Below are 17,871 nucleotides of genomic sequence, written 5' to 3'. Positions count from 1 at the left end.
TTTGATGCATTTGTAGACGCCTTTACGTGCTGACAACCTCATTAACTTTTCTTATTTTTTTAAAATGAAACAATACGTTGAATTTTTAATGATGTACTTGTTTTAGTCCATTGTTTTTTTATTTATAGACAACAATATATATAATTGGTTAGAGTTGTTTGTATTTTGTAAATATGGTGACAAGGTTTGTGTTTCACTGAAGAACTGTGAAATTCAAAATTTGGTTTCATTAGCAAACCTGGAAAAGTGATAGAGATACTTTTAGTAGACATTTCAATAAATTCTCAGTGCACTGAGTTCATACATCAAGAACTGGTTTAATTTATCCACACGAAGCTAGGCTGATTGCGACCGACTCAGTCATGAAACATTAATAAAGCACTGTGTTCAGTTCTAACATGATTATAATCTGACCTCCTCACGAAGGGCAGAAATAGAAAGTATGTCTGATAGCATTACCTTAATGCTGGGTTCATCAATCATAATCTGCCCTTTTTAAAAATTTGTTTTAGAAAAAGGCCAGTCTCGGATGTGCACTACTAATCTCTGCAGCCCTCCGCCCGGCATGTTCCTGGTGCCGTGGGACCAGGCGCAGACCGTTCTGTCTGCAGGGCGGGGCGCAGCGCGCTGACGCAGAGAGCACAGTGGGGTGTGGTTTTGCTTTGACTGTATTACATCCTTTATTAGATTCTCACTTTTTAAGGAAAAAGTCTCTTTTGTGATAGGTAAAAATGTGCATTTAGGATATATTATACTGAAAAAAATACCTTGCTCAAATACGAAGTTTAAGCAAATAGCATAACATAGGAATTGTTGGAAGTCTTTGGCAGCATCTTAAAATATTGAGATGGAAAAAGTATATATATTGCAATAGATATCTTGTATGTGAGTGCCTGCCCTGCCACCTGTTAGCCGGGGCACTCTGGGCGGGTAAGGCATCCTTATCTCTTGGAACTTCACAGTCTTCCTTATCTCTGAAACTGGGGATTTGCTCATTACATAAACCTTTATTGAGAGCCAGTTCTGAGTAAGGTATTATGGAAAACACAAAGAAGAGTTGGCCATGAATCCGACTCTAAATTAGGCTAGAGTAAAGCAAAGAAATCCCTTCATTTACCCCTGTCATTGAGGGCCTGTTACTGTCTTCATACCGCTCTAGGCTCTGGAGACACAAGTGTGGGCCACGCAGCCAGCGGCCTTCAGGAGCTCACGCTTTAGTTAGGAACCCGCATGAATAAACATACAGCCTCAGTCAACGCTCAGTCAACAGATCGTTATTGAGCGTTGCAGGCGCTGTTTTATGTGTTTGGAGTATACCGGTGAACCAACAGACAAAGATCTCGGCCCTCGTGGAGCTTACTTTTGATCGAAGAGAGACAGACAATAAACAGAAATTAATAAGTAAAATATCTAGAATGTTAGCAGGTGATCAATACTGTGGAAAAAAGAAGTGCAAAGCACGGGGATCAGAAATACAGGGGTGGATGGTCAGGGTCCCCTCACTGTGATGGTGAGACTTGAACTAAGACCTGAAGGACGCGAGAGAGTGGCCCAGAGACTCTTCCTCTCCTGGGGAAAGAGCAGTGAAGGCAGAGGGAACATCCGAGCCAAGGCCCTGTGGCAGGGGTGTGCTTGGCAAGGAAGCCAGTGGGCTGGGGTAGGATAAACATGGAGCGCACAGTAGGAGGAGAGGACTGAGTGGTAACAGATGCAAATCACATACGGCCTTGAAGGCCATTGAAACACTTTGCATTTTTACTCTGAGTGAAATCAAGAGTTGTTGCAGTGCTTTAAGCAGACGAGTTCTACGATTTTGCAGTGCTGTGAAAGGATCACTCGGGCTGCAGTGATGGGAATGAACTGTTGAGGCACAGGGTAGCATCAGGCACGTCTGTTAGGAGGTATTGTGAGAGATGATGGTGGCTTGGACCAGCGTGGTAGCAGTGAAGGTAGTAAGAAATTAATCAATTCTGGATGTATTTTAAAGTTAGAGACAACAGTTTCCCTCTGCAACTTCCTAGTAGTGACCTTTTTCCCTTAGATTTCTCTAGTCCTATAGAGCCAGGTAAAGGAAGGGTGGGGGCCAAGTGTGCTGAGTGGTGATGGCTAGAGCAGCAGAGATGGATTACTTTCTAGAAGAAGTAATGCTTCTGGAAAAAGAATGGGGTGGGGAATAACTCTAATATCATCGTATTAGAGTTTTAGCAGAAATTCGAGCAGCAGGAAAAGCCCAAGTCAACATGTTTATCTTCCACCAAACTGTGATCTTTTTGAGGACGTGGCATACTTATTCACCTGTATATCCTCCAAGGCTAGCATCTGACATGTGGTAGGTGGTCAGTAATTTGGGGCTGGAGAGAGTTTAGGCTGTATTCATCACCTTGATTATTTGCATTTCAGTGGGATGTGTTCCTGGAGATCAGAGATTTTGTCTTGTTTCTCACAGTATCCCTGGGGCCTAGAATAATTCCTGGCACATGAGAGGTGCTCCATATTGAATGAATGAATGATGAACGAATGAATAAACGAGTGACTGATCCCTCTGTTTGAGATCATCTTCCCTCAGATGTCCTTACAGTTCACTTCCTCACTGTAGTCCTTAGTTGTCACAAACTCAAGGAAGCCTTCTCTGACTTCCTCCTCTAAATTAGCAATCCCCTCCCCGTCCATACATACCTCTTAACTTTCTTTCCCGTCTTTCTCCTTTCCTTAGCATTTATCACCTTCAGACATACTCTCTTACTAATTACTAATTACTAGTCTCTCCCCACTACAATGTAAACTTTCTGACAGGGATTTTGGCTTCATGTATTCACTGCCGTGATCCTAGGATCTAGAATAGTGTTTGGCCCATAGGAGATGGTCAGTCAATATTTGTTGAATGAATGAATGAATGAATTTCCCACCCTCCACCCTCACTTCCTGACATTTCTTTTCTTCCTTCTTGTGACCAACATGTCTTTCCCATTGCTTAAATAATCAGCCAATAAATATTTATTAAATAGTTATCATTTAATGCTGAGTTAGGAGCTATAGGAAATATAAAAGCAGCATTAAGTATAGTCCCTAAGTTCCAAATGCTTAGATTCTAATTGAGAATATAGTATGGCATGTTTGAAACAATTAAGTGTTAATTGGTAATAACCCCATTCCCTTTGTCTAGCACTTTACAATGTATATGCAAATTGATTTTCACAAGTAAATTTGTATACATTATTTACTACATTAAACAGGAAGATACTGATGGTAAGTGTCATAGAAATTCATAGAAGACTTCATAGACTGTGAGCTGGGGAACTCAGGAAGCAGACATTGGACTTGAGTGAGGATGGCTGGGACATGAAGAAGGAGCAGGAGGGTGAAATGCTTTCATGTTAAGGTGAAAGGAGCAACAAAGGTTCAGAGGTCATACCAGCTGCTGTGTGCCGGGGCTGTAAACTGTGCTGCTGGAGCCAAGAATTTGTATCTAGAAGCCCAAAGAAGTCATGGGGGAGGGTCGGATCAAGGTTTGAAAGTCCTTAGGGGTCAGGTAAAGTTTACACTGAATGTGTTATGCTAGGAGGAACCTTGGAAGATTTGAAGTCGAGGATGACAGTAAGAGCCTGATGGTTTCAGAAGTCTGTTCCACCAGCAGGGTGCAAGCCCCGGCGTAGAGGAAGAGGTCAAAGTCTATTGCAGTAGCCCACGTGGAGAGCAATGAGGGCTAAGACTAGGATGGTGCTAGTGGGAATGGAAAATACTCCACTATATTATTCACCCAGGAAGCAATCAAGTAAGAGAATAATTTAAGCCCCCCAAAATAAACATTTAAAACAACTATGTTACCTTTATTTAAAATAATTAAATCTTTCACTGGGTAATAGCTATAATTTCAATTTAATCATGAAGAGAAGCCAGTATAGACACTACAGAAGAAGTAGCAATGTGATTTTCTAATTGTCCACTGGAATATATGCAACTCTATTTGGAGAATTTTTTCAATATCAGAAGCAGATTTTTGAGGCAACAAGAGAAAGGGCTTGGAAATGTTCTTGGTCTGGTCTAGAAGGAGAGAGAGAAATTCAGTATTCTTAAATAAAAGAATTCTGGAGAAGACAAAATTCTCTCCTCACAGTTAATTCCACTAGCCTAGTTTCCTTTCTCATAAGTTTCTGAGTTGCTTTGTCCTAAACCCGTTAGAGAAAGAATTCTCTACGTTCTAATACCCATGGGACAATATTGAAATTAGATATTAGGTAACTATTATTCATCTAAGAGATATCCTTTCTGGTTTAAATCTCACTCTTTATTTCCTTCCTCCCAGATCCCCAGGGTAGAATTATGGATTGGGAATTGGTTTATCTAGGCTTAAAGCAATTGCTTCTGCTTTTAGGTATGCAAGGAGAGGGTAAAGCAAGCTATTAAGACCATTATAACCCTAATAGCTTAGTAATCAAGTATTTCTTTCTATTTTTCAATTGTGAGTGTTTGCAATAAAATCTTGTTTCAAAGTCCAAAACAGGTTTGTGCATGAAAACATAGTTCTAAAAAGAACAAATAAGCAGATAGCATGCATTTACTAACAGATTAATACTGTTTAGAATACAGTTAAGTCTCAGTGTCAGGTTTCAGCTTTAGATAGGTCTTTATGCTTTAATTATGTGAAATCTAAAATTCAATTCTTGGATATGCATTTGATTTAGAACCAGATTTAGCTTTTAAATGTTATAACTGGATTTTCTTTGTTTTCTGCAGTGACTAGCAAGACAGACAGTCTCTGTAAGACTATCTGTTTAATCTACGACCTTATTGTTCCTTTGTCATTTAATATTATAACCCACCCAAAAAAAAACCTGAGGCAAAATTATTTTTTGATTGTTTGTTTGTTTGTTGATTCACTCTGCTACCTAACATATAGAATAGAATAGGGTAACTGTAGACATAGAAATTTTTAAATTTAATTAAAGATTATTATAGATAGCCATGAACTAATAAGTTTTAAAACTAAGATGAAGTGGATAAATATCTAGAAAAATATAAAACATCAAAATTGACACCAGAAGACTTATAAGCCTTAAAGAAATTTAAGTAGTAAATCTTCCCAGCCCCCAAAATATCCAAGGCCATATTATTTTACAGGTGAATTCTACCGAATTTTCAAGAGATAAGGAATTCATTTCTTATGCAAATTATTCCAGAAGACATAATAAGCCATCCAGCTCATTTTATGAGGCTACTGTGATCTTGATTCCAGAGTAGAGGGAAGTAAAGGAAAAAAGAAATAAAGCCATTTCAAGTATGGATATAAATACAAAAACTGTAAATAAAATGCTATCTAACAACCCGTTTGTTAAATACATGGTGTGTGTGTGTGTGTGTGTGTGCGTTTGTGTGTGTGTTTTGACCCTTTTAAGATCAGGAAAAAGACAGTGATGTTCCATGTCACCACTGTTGTTTAATACAGTTCTCAAGGTTGAGAACAATTATATAAGAAAAATAAAGAAGTTAACTAGTAAGAGTTGCCAGGAACACAATCACCTTATAAAAATCAATAGCATTTTTCTACATCATTAATAATGGAGTTTAAAATATAATTTTTAAAATATTATAGTTGCATCAAAACTTATGAACTGCCTGGGAATTAACTTAACCAAGAATACCCATGTCCTTTATGGTGAAAATAATTAATTTTTAAATCTAATATGGTACATAGAAAATGATCTGTATGAAGAAAGAGACATTCTGAGACCTTAGATGGGAAAACCTAATATCAATTTTCCCAAATTACTCTATAAATTTATTGGAATCCCAATCAAAATTATTTTGATGTACCTATACACTTATTGTAAAAGTTATAGGGAAGAATAAAGGTCCACAAATAGCTGAGTTGACTCTCAAAAGAATAAATCTACCAGATATTAAGATATATAAGAAATAAAGATAACAATAGAAATAAAAGGTGCAAAGACCTGGAGACACACACACATATCTAGATAGACAGATGATAGATAAGGAGGTAGGTAGGTAGATAGCAGAGAAAGAAAGCAGAAAAAGGGGAGGAAGGGAAAGAGGGGAGGAGGGAAGGAAGGAACGAATGAATGAATGAAAGAAGGGAGGAAGGATTGTATTGCTTTTTCTAGGTAGATTATTATATTATCTGTAAACAATAGCAGTTTTATATCTTTGTTTCAAACATATATTCACACACTAAAGATGACAGCACACATCACTCAGGAAAGGTGTGTTTGTTTAATAGATGGTATTAGAAAAACTGACTTACTATATTAACAAAAATTATACTGGATCTCTATCTAATACCACATATGAGTGAAAGTGGATTCTAGATGAAGACCAGTATATGAAAAGTAAAACCATAACTATAAAGCTGACACATCAAAATACAGAAAGTTATCTTTGTTATTTTAAACCAAAATCCCAAAATCATAATCATAACAAAAATTTTTTTGATTATCTCAAAATTAAGAATTTCTCTTCAACCAAGAGTGACATGGGTAAAGTTAACAGACATGTGACATTTGGGAGAATGCATTTGCAATGTTTAAAACCAACAAACAACTATCTAAAATATGTAAAGAACTTCTGCAAAGTAACAGCGTAAAAGACAGGAACCTCCAGAAAAGAATGGACAAAGAGCATGAACAGGAAATATACCGGAGAGGAAACCCCCATGGCCAACAAGCATATTAAAAAGCTGTCAAATTCCTCAGTAATCAGAGGAAAACATATTAGAACAACAATGGGATATTGTTTTGTATCTGTTACACAGGCTAATGTTAAATGCCTGGATAATACCAGTTGTCAATGGAGCTGTGGCCATGTAGAAACTTTCAGGCACTGCTGGAGGGAGGGGAGACAGGGGAAGCCAATCTGCACTGATGACTCAGACTCAGTTTATGCACATCTAGTGCAGGGACATATCAGTCCTACTCCAGATTATATGCCCCAAAGAAATTCTCACAAAGAGCCAAACAGGGATGCAAAAGTGGACATTCATCTCAGCGTGGTGTCGTGGCGAGTTAGAGGCCGTCTAGTGCTCATTACTGCGGGAGTTCTGAGCAGCCACTGGAAGCAGTAGACTACCTATACACAGGTAGATCCCAAAAAGCAAGGCTCAGTGAAGAAAGTAAGAAACAAAATGCAATCTGTAACCCTATTCCATTTTTATAAATCAAAAATACATACACACAGAAATACATTACATGAGTAGTGTTTTATAAAAACACATGTAAACAAAAGGAGAAGCATTAAACAACTTATACGCATCGCCCATGGCAGAGGAAAATGAAAGTTAGTGGTTTGAGATAATAAATAAATGTTTTAAAACTCAAATTAGTGAAAGATGATCATTCCTTCCAACCCTCATCATTGCATTAGGCATTTAGTTCAATAACTGTTTTATTCAAATGGAATAAATTTCATTGACCCTTTCTTTCCAAATATGTCAAGTGGTATCTATAAGATTGATTTGAAGTGGTTGCTGCTGAGCTGATTATGTGATTATGTTGGTAAGATCTTCCTTTAAATAATATTTCTGATTTCACTACTATTTTGAATTCCAGTGAACGGACTTGGGCAATAGCGACTCTGTAATGAACTGCCATTTATTCATTTTTTCATCCTTTCATTTATTGTACCATGCACTGAAAACATTACCGAATCATTACCAACTTCTCATTTATACAGATTGACCAAACCAATATGATAGATTTAATCAGTATAGAATTTTAACCAACACCTCTTTTGTATTTTAGTCCCTTTTCCTGTGTTCTAATCCAAACTATTATGTCAAGACCAATGAGATACAGAGTATAGAAATTCTGTTTAGTTTTAGTATGAAAACTATCCTTTTATAAAATCTAATTGTTTATATTTCTGAATGAGAAACATCCACAATAACTGGTGTAAATAAAATACCAAAAATTTTGAAAGGAATAGATAAAAAGGGAGTTTGAGGGGAATAAGTTACTAGTTAAATGTCATCACGGGAAAAGTGGAAAATTATCATTCAGATATTTTGTAGATTAAAAAAATGAAATATTGATATAATTATCAGAGGGTTAATTTAAGAAACCATTTATTGATTAAGTGAATCCAAGCTGGTTTCAGCACCTTAGAAATCAGGGTCATGCAGCCAAAGAATGACTTCATTCACATATTTAGTTACAGCTGTAATTTCAAAAATTGTTTTCTACAGCCTTGCATAGTTGAAATTTAAGAAGCTAGCGCTACAGCTTTTTCCTCATGCTGCTGAAATCAGTGTGTCCTTAAAGTCAATAAGAAATTAATGATGAATGAGTGCAGGAGGTGAGAGGCACAGTGAGCTACACTGTGACTGTCACTGCTCAGACCACAGGTGTGACCAGAACTCCTTGCCTACCTGCCAGGGCCCCTCTAGGAAGTTTATGATGGCTTCTTAGGAACTGAAAAGGTCTCTTTTTTTCTGACTCTTTATGGAGGTTTCGTATGATCACTGACTCTCAGTAATTTCCATTCATTTCCCACTGGCTAGCAAACATCTAAAATTACCCACTGGTTCCTAAACAGTGTAATAGCAGAGTTCATTCATAGCAGAAGGAAGGCATTCCCTCTTAGTAGTGTTAGAGGTAACTTTGAAGACTTCAGGCAGGAAAATAAGTACGCATCAAAGTTTCTAATAAAATTGTTTAGCTTCAAACTAATATTTAAACATTAGAAATGAAATTGTTGTAAATGGCATTAAAACAGGCATTTCAAATTACTTTTAAACATGAATGTGTCTTTTTAAGAAATCTATTTAATATTAAAATTCACATCACATAGACAGTTAAGCCAAGAGAACATTAAGTATTTTAGAAAGAAAATTTTCTTTTAGGTCTATGTTTTATTAGAGGTTGTATTTTGTCACTCCTAAGAATAGGTCTTAATACGTACAGATAAAATACAGGAATGCAAAGAATGTGTTCTACTTATTTATATAGAATATTTCAAAGTAAGAGAAAGGGAAATTTGCATGGTGTCTTATTTCTGTCTTGACTGATTTCAGGCCCTGGAGAGTGAATTTGTTTCTTGCCAACTCCATCAGTGGATTGACCTTATATTTGGCTACAAGCAGCGAGGACCAGAAGCAGTCCGGGCTCTAAATGTTTTCCACTACTTAACCTATGAAGGCTCTGTGAACCTGGACAGTATCACTGACCCTGTGCTGAGGGAGGTAGGTAATAAGTTGAATATTGTTATGAAAATTTCTGTCATCCCTTCAACACAAATGTGGCTTTCCATCTCTTTCTGTATAAATTTCCTTTCAATGTAAATTTTTAGGAAACATAGATTTCAGGTTCTTGACAAATGTGGAAAAGTGAGTGTTATATGTCAAAAACAAGTAATGAGACCACCATGTAGTTCCTTTTTGAAATGCAGATATGTACAATGCACTTCAATATTCCTATTTTATTTGGTTTACTTCAGCATCTTCATTAAAATGCTTAATGCCTTATGTGTGTTATTAATTAGTGAAACCTAGTTGAGTATTTAAACATGAATAGTTCACATTAAAATAATCTGCCAGTATCTATTCTTTAATAAAAGCAGAATTACAGCCTTCTAGGCAGAATACTTTAAAAATGCATCAATAAAAAATAGATAAGATTACAGTGTTTTATTCCTATATGTCCTCAAAAATGCATTAGTAAAATAGATGAGGTTATAGTATTTTATCCCTGTATGTTCTCAAAAACGCATCAATAAAATAGATGAGGTTATAGTATCTTATTCCTGTGTGTTCTCACCCTGAAATTTTATAGCTAACATTTGGGAATTATATACTATAGTATGTGTATAATTATTTTTTATGAAAATATTCATAAAATATATTATTTAAATCATTTCCACGTTGCGCAAAATTATTTCAGATAGGTGAAAAGAGTGAAGATGCAACAGCTGTTAGATGAGTCTTGCTTCAAGGAAGCTGTATCCCAGTCTTCCATTCTACCAGATATCTGCCATCTGCTTTATGCAAAACAAGTAATCATTTCTCCATTTCCAGTCAGTGGAATGCTTTTTTATTTTTTAGTTTTAATTTTAGAGGTGGAAAACGCATAGATTTGGGAAATCAAGCTCTAAAAGAAAAATTTGCATCCATAAAGTTATTTCCTATAGACTTCTGTAAAAACAAAATGACTCCATTTGTATGGCTTCAAGCAGAGAAGAGGAAAGGGAAGAGAAGAGCCTCATGATCATTGATCATTGGACCCTTAGGGCTAAATATTTGGAGAACACGTTGCAAGCATATTATTAGGTGCAGTGTTGTACCATGTTGTGTGCACAAGGAAATGGGATTTTTGCCTGAAGCTGGAAGAAAGAGATAGGGACAGAAAATGAATGAATGAGAGAGGAGCCAAATATTATAAAATTAGATGGTGAAATAAGGGATTTTTCTCTACAAAATAATGTGATTAGTTTGTACACAACTGGGGATTCTAATTCTGAGCTTAATTATTCTCTTAACAATACACCTTTGTTTAACACATGGCCCAGTTTTATAAACATCTTACCAACTATATTCTCCTTTCAGAACCAATACCTTTAGAATCAGATAAAAAAGAAAATAATTGGAATAGCTTATCCTTTTATTCCAAGACCAACTCCAAATGGTTTTTGGACTTTTAAATATCATAGACATTTTTGCTCCTGAATATTTCAGCATACATTTTCGTCCATTATAACATGCTGTCCTTATAAAGAAAGTTACAAGTTAATCCTCTTGGGCAAAATAAAAATATTTTAAGCATATTGTACATAATGAAAGTGCAAGGCAGCATTAAAGTTGACTGAAAATAGCAGATCTTTCGTATTTAAATGACAATAAATAAGGAGATAAACGAGAGAATAGAAACAAAATGGAATTAGGATTGAGACTTTCTTTACACGGATATAGTGTTTATTACTCAAATCTTATAAAAATACCTGCTTCTACAAAATAGCACACCATTGCTTTGGACAGTAATAAAAACTATGTATAATTGTCAAACTCTAGAAATTTCTAATGAAACATTACATGAAAATGCATAATTAAAAAAAATTCTGTTGGGGAGGAGAGGTTCAACCACAATGTTTGTCATTATATAGGCAATCTGAACAATAATACATTACTGCTCCTGATTACCTCACAGTGATGCAGACTGGGAGTGCCTTACTCCAGGACTCTCCTTCCAGCATTCCCAGTCTGAGGGCATAATTGCTGAATACTGAGGTTCCATTAGAGAAACTCCCAGAGTCATTCTGTGGCATGTATGTCCTCCCTCCCCAAGCCCCTCACCCGTCTCTCTCACCCAAAAACTCTTCTGTCAGTTCTCAGAATACTAGGTGAGGGAGCGCATACCTGGAACGCTGTTACCTTCCTTCCACCAGGCAGCGTGGGCTCAAGCACATACCAGCAGAGGCATTCACACTGACCCAGTGGCCCTATGTCAACTCAAGATTGCTTAGGAAGATACTTAAGTGGTCCTTAAGACCACTAGGCAACCACTTAGTACATTGTAGACATAACAGATTAAATGACCTTGCAAGGAATATGAGTTAACTGTCCCTCTCCCCACTCCCCACCCTTACCTCCTCTACCCCACGACTAACATATTTCCACACAAAAAAGTTCTGCATTAACATGTAAGAAAGAACCTGCAAAGGATGAGAACCCACTAAATCCTGTGAGCTTTCTAATGTGGCCGAGTCATTTAATGTTCCTCTTCCTCCATTGCTGTCTCTGTAAAGGAGGAATAGTACAGAACATACATTTGCCAGCATAGAAGCATCTAGCATCTGTTGTCACAAGAAAGAGCCCTGTGGATAAGTGGAATGAAGTATAGCGTAGTCATTATTTGCTGGTCATTTATGCCCCTTTGCATTTACACTCCCCCTGTGCAAGGCACACCGCCTTCCATCAGAACATCAGCATTGAGCTCCCAGAGGTCTGCTCTGCAGGGTCGGACAGAGGCTCTTGGAAAAAATAGTGTTCAAAATGTTAAGCCTTTTATTGAGCTCAGTGCATTCCTTTTATTTGATAATGTTTATCTTAGTATTTTTTAAATGTGAAGATCACTATATTTCACAAAGATAAAAAGGAAGGCTACAGTTATACTAAACTCCAACTAACCTAAGGAAGATGATTTTTTAATGCCTTAATCAACACTGATTTAAAGGAGAAACATTTAATATACAAAAATCTACATAGGTCCCTTTAAAAAAAAAGTATATATATATATATATATATATACACACACATATATATATCCCATAATCTGCCTAGAACTTTGAGCTTTGAAGTTAGTGCTAAAATTTGAGAAATGGCTTGAGGTTATTGATTCATTCTTCCTTGACAGGTGAAATCACGAAGCAGCACTAACCACAGCAATTATGGCATTAAAATGTCAAGAAATTAGAGGTCAGAATAACAGATAATTTTCTTCTCTATGTCAGATTTAAAATTGACATTCTTTGACAGCTTAGGATCTCTGGCTGAGAAAAATATGACAGCTTAACTTATTTTATACTTGTACAGCAGTAATTGATAATAAACTTTATCATGACAGCCTCTGGGCAGAAACATGACAGAACCGTTCTGGTACAAAGCTCTTCGTAATATGTAAACACTAGATCTGTTGGATATTAGATATTATTTAAATTGTCTTAAGTCTTAGCTTTTATCATAATCTTCTAGACCCTTTTTTTCACAGATAAGCTCATCTGACTATTTGAGCAGTATTTTTTAAACATGATACTGAATATCTTTCTTATCCATTTTTACATATTAATAAAAATTACGTGATTTGCTTTATATTTCTACTTACCAAATGATGGCCAAGAACTTCATCCTATGACCTGCTTGGGGAATAAGCTGTTCTGGTTTGTAAGTGTCTGGTCCCATGGTTTTCTAACTCCTTGCTACTCAAATATGGTCCATAGACCAACAGTATCAGCATCACCTGGGAACTTGTTAGAACTTCAGACTCTACTCTCAGGCCTCTCTGACCTAGTAAATGAGCACATGCATTTAAGGAAATCCTTGGGTGACTTGTTTGAGACATTACAGTGTAAGAAGCACTGCTCTACTAAAGGTGTGTTAGAATGATCTGGAAAGCTTTTTTCTTTTTTTTTTCCTACAAAAGTAGAGAGAATGATACAATGAATCCTCTGGGTGTTCTTATCACCCAGTTTCAAAAATGTTAACTCTTATTTCACCTATATCCTCATCGCCACCCCCCTTTACTATTTTCAAGTACACATGCCATATCCATCTAGCCCCATCCACTCTCCATCCCCCCCTTCTCCATCTAGAGTGTATCTCAGAATATCCAGGGAGAGAGTTCAAGCAGGTTTATTTTGAAAAAAATTCTCTAGGAATTTTAAAACAACAGAATACTTACTTAGCTTTAGAGATGATATTCTTCTTACTTCTAAAATAATTTTTTTAACTGTAGGGGACTGTAATGTGCATTTCCATTTTACTAATTTAAACTGTAAGGTTTTCTTTCTATTTCGTTTATGCTTTTGAATTTGTTAAAACTTTCAACTCAGTAAAACTTCCAGTAATTATAGGGAAAATTTTAAGGTAGCTTTAAGAAATCTTTATCAGTCATTTCTTTGAATCATTTGTTCTAATCACTTTCCAGAAAACATAAATTTTATCAATTTCTGAGAGTTCCAAAGGCACTAGGAGATTATGCCATAGTTAATAGTTGGTTAGTAGAGATTACAGATTAAATGCCACAACAATTATTAACTGTACGCTTATGGTGAGTGAAAAATATTTTATTCTAAAATTGTTTTTAAAAATTATCACTCTTACCGTCATGGATATATTACTCAGCCTGTCTGCCTCAGAGTATGATTCTGTGGTAACTAGCAGTCAATGAAAGAAGGTGGAAAGATGGAAATCAGATAATAGGTTGGATCACAGCCCCAACATTATTATTTGAGTGACATAAATAAGTCACTTTAATGTACCTTTGTTTAACCGTCATGGATATATTACTCAGCCTGTCTGCCTCAGAGTATGATTCTGTGGTAACTAGCAGTCAATGAAAGAAGGTGGAAAGATGGAAATCAGATAATAGGTTGGATCACAGCCCCAACATTATTATTTGAGTGACATAAATAAGTCACTTTAATGTACCTTTGTTTAACCACCTAAAATATGATAACAGAAATGATATCTAACTCATAGGACTGTATTTGAGGATCATATGAGAAAAGATATGTAAAAATACTTTGTAAACTATAAAGCACTACCATGGACATTGATTATTACTACCCCAAAACATAATTAAATGAAGTATCTTGGAAGAACTTCTGTTTTAATAATTTATTTCTCTATATCATCATATCTATAGTCGACACTGCCAAGCTGAAAAATGATTTAACTGACTTCTCTTTGACAGTGAAAGGTATACACATAAGCCTACCATAAAAAGCTGTTTTGCTGGCAAATTATTAGAACATATGGGCCATGCAACATTTATTTATTTATACATATATACTCATTTATCTATTTATGCTGGGAATATCAAAACATTAAATACATTTTCATGTTACCAGTAGTCATAAAAATGTGGTATTTTTAGTCTGATTTTCTGTTACTAATATTTCTTAGTCTCAGGCTACATTTTCTTCGTTTATCTCTTTCTTTGATCTGACAGGGATAACAAAGTAGTCCTTTGGATCTGCTATGGTGAAAATATGCCCATAGGAAGTAGAATAGATCACTTCAGTTTTCACTTTATTTTCTTGATGAAACATTCCTTGCTACTACAGAGAACTGACATGATAGGGCTGTCAAGAACCAACAAGACAGATGTGTCTTTAACCAAAACATCTGCAATGCTGGCTTTCCTAGAAGATGAACTCATAAAATTCATAAGGAAAAAAATTAACCCACTTTTCATCTTGATGATGTAAATGAAGGAATTTATAGTGACAACACTGATGACCTCTACAATCACTGCTTATTCCTTCTGTGAATTTGTTATCCCTACTCTTTTCCTTCCCCCATTTCTGACTTCTTTCTTTGATCTGACAAGGGATAACAACACCCCCTCCTGCATCGCTTGAGTGGGTTGTAGCACAATATTGTCTATTTACCGGTGCCGTGATGCCTAATTGTCTTCACATGAGGCAGGTTCAGGGTTCTTCTCCTAGGCAATTATTCTGAGACGTCATGGCAACAAATAATCAACAAAAGGGCTGATAAAGATTTCTTAAACCATCTTAATTTTCCCCCCTATAATTACCAGAAATTTTGCTGAGCTAAAAGTGTTAGCAAATTCAAAAGCCAAATTAAAATAGAAAGAAAAACCCTACATTTTAAATTATCAGAGTGAAAATACACATTAGGTATTATTTACATTTAGAGAATCATTTTGGAAACAACAAGAATATTATGATCCCTAAAACTAGTAAGAGTATAAGTTCAAATGTATCTGTTAATGTGCTTCTCATCCACAGCAATAAGGCATGCATTGAGATGATTCAATGAATAAAGTTTCTATATAGAAATTAGTATCAAGGAAATTAATGACACATTTAATTTTGATAAGTGAATGAATCTTTAATTTAGGTTTATCTTTTCTCCTAATTACTGCAATCCTTAGCTAGTCCATGGTCATCAGTCATCCACAGAGAAGCATAAATAATGCAGTTAGTCAAAGAGGGATGTGTGTCATTTATGTGAGATATGCTTTTTCCCCTCGTTGTGTTATTTTTATTGTGTGGTGCTGAGAATGCTAATTATTGATTTTCAGAAATTAACAGCAAATGCTTTTACAAGCATCTAAAGTCATATTTTACACAAGGAAGAAGGGTGAAAATTGCAGCCTGCTGTTTGTAATAGAAATAGCTGGAAGGGCTTTCCTTATCTTCTATTAACATAGATTTCAGTTATATTACACAGTTCTTACCTTAGCATAAATTAACAGTTATTCAAAACATATTGCATGCTTCAGTTTGTTGAAGTGGATATTACTCAAGCTAAGTACATAAACATTTCAGTTAGATGTTTAGGACTCATTTTTAAGTGTTTTAAACATATTGATAATGAGCCTATTTAAAGCCATTTGATCTCAATATAGTATATCTAAATTACTGTTTCCCATTTATGTCAAAATCAAAGAAGAGCATTTTGTTCTGCCAGATACATGCAATACTATTTTTAATTTGAATTTAGTTTAATAAAAGTGTATGATTTCATTTTGTAATGTTTATACCAGCACCTGGTGAACCTTTGTCTTGATATCTTCCCACATACCAAATAAATCTATTTCAGCTTTATTATTTTCTTTCCATAATCAGACACTCCAAGTGAACTTATTTCATATAGTGTAGAAAGGTCACCACCTGTACTACTGCTTCTCTCCCTACCCCCCCACCACCACCATCTCCTCAACCTCCTTCCCTCCCCCATTTCCTGAATCAGCCAGCATAGAGTTTGCTTTATATAAATTTATTCATCGAGGGAGAATTTGGCAGGGATATTGTACTGTTTCCTCTCACATATCATTAAGCATTTCTGGGCTGAGTCTTCTACTATGTACTATTGAATGATCAACCCAAAAGTGGGCAAAGAACCAAAAACCTGGAAACATCCTTAAGATATCATCTGCTAAAACCCTTGCTTCCAGGTAGGTCAGTCTCTAAATCATCCGGAACAGAGTGTTTTAGTTTCTTTTTTCTGTTTTTGAGGATTAACAAGTATAGACTGTAAAAAGACTCCATGGCCTCCCCCAAGAAGCTTATGACAGTGTTTATCCCCCAGATATTCTAAATCCTCAACGAAAATGTCTCTTGCTTGGATGTAATCACCTTCTGGTCAGTCCTACCTGGAAATGAAGGAAAAGCTAACCAGCATTTTTCTTATATATTATACCTAATACCAATCCTAGTTGTATCAGTCAGGATCTCAGCACATTACCCTTTCAAAGGGATAATGAAGACCCCAAAAAAGATATCCAAATGGTCAAGAAGAACAGGGAAAGATTCTTAACATCACCAATCATTAGGGAAATGCAAATCAAAACCCCAGTGAGGTACCACCTCACACCCATTAGGTTGGACACTGTCAAACAAACAAACAGACAATAGCAAGTGTTGGCAAGGATGTGGAGAAATTGGAACCCTTGTACACTACTGTAAGAATGTAAAATGGTGCAGCCTCTCTGGAAAACAGTATGGAGGTTCCTCCAAAAAATTAAAAAGAGACCTACCATACAATCTAGCAATTTCACTCCTGGTTATATATGCAGAAGAATTGAAAGCAAGATTTCAAAGAAATATTTATACACCCATGTTCACAGCAGCATTATTCACAATAGCCAAAGGGTAGAAGCAACCCAAGGGTCCATCAGCAGATGAATGGATAAAAAAATATGGCATAAACAGATAGTGGAATATTATTTCACCTTAAAAAGGAAGGAAATTCTGACACATGCTGTAACAGGGATGAACCTTGAGGATGTTATGCTAAGTGAAATAAGCCTGTCACAACAAGACAAATTACTATATGATTCCAGGTACCTAGAATAGTCAAAATCATAGAGACAGAAAGTAGAAGGGTGGTTTCTGGGGGCTGGGGGAAGGTAAAATGAGCAGTTGTCTAATGGGTACAGAGTTTCAGTTTTTCAAGATAAAGAGAGTTCTAGAGATTGGTTGCACAATAATATGAATGTATTTAACACTACTGAACTGTACACTTAAAAATGGTTAAGATGGTAAATTTTACGTTGTAAAATTTTATGTGATAAATATTACCAAATTTTAACAAATTTTAAAGGGATAATGAAGAGTTTAATAATAGTCCTATTTACAAAAATATGGGGCAGGATAAAGTGGATGACCAAGGGAAGGCGA

At 35.8% G+C, this 17,871-nt stretch overlaps 1 protein-coding gene across 8 annotated transcripts in view; it reads left to right on the top strand.

The window, feature by feature from the left end:
- NBEA (neurobeachin) overlaps window positions 1–17,871 on the top strand; it is a 610,070-nt gene that overhangs the window by 560,913 nt on the left and 31,286 nt on the right. For all 8 annotated transcript variants that reach the window (XM_082435483.1, XM_082435487.1, XM_082435484.1 and 5 more), the window contains one exon: window positions 9,023–9,190. In XM_082435483.1, the coding sequence (XP_082291609.1) occupies window positions 9,023–9,190 (168 nt within the window). The remainder of the gene's footprint in view (window positions 1–9,022; window positions 9,191–17,871) is intronic.

This window comes from Balaenoptera physalus, assembly GCF_965194825.1.
Source record: "Balaenoptera physalus genome assembly, chromosome: 18".
NCBI lineage: Eukaryota > Metazoa > Chordata > Mammalia > Artiodactyla > Balaenopteridae > Balaenoptera > Balaenoptera physalus.
The sequence above is the reverse complement of the archived record's forward strand: the minus strand, read 5'-3'. Positions and strand labels throughout refer to the sequence as shown.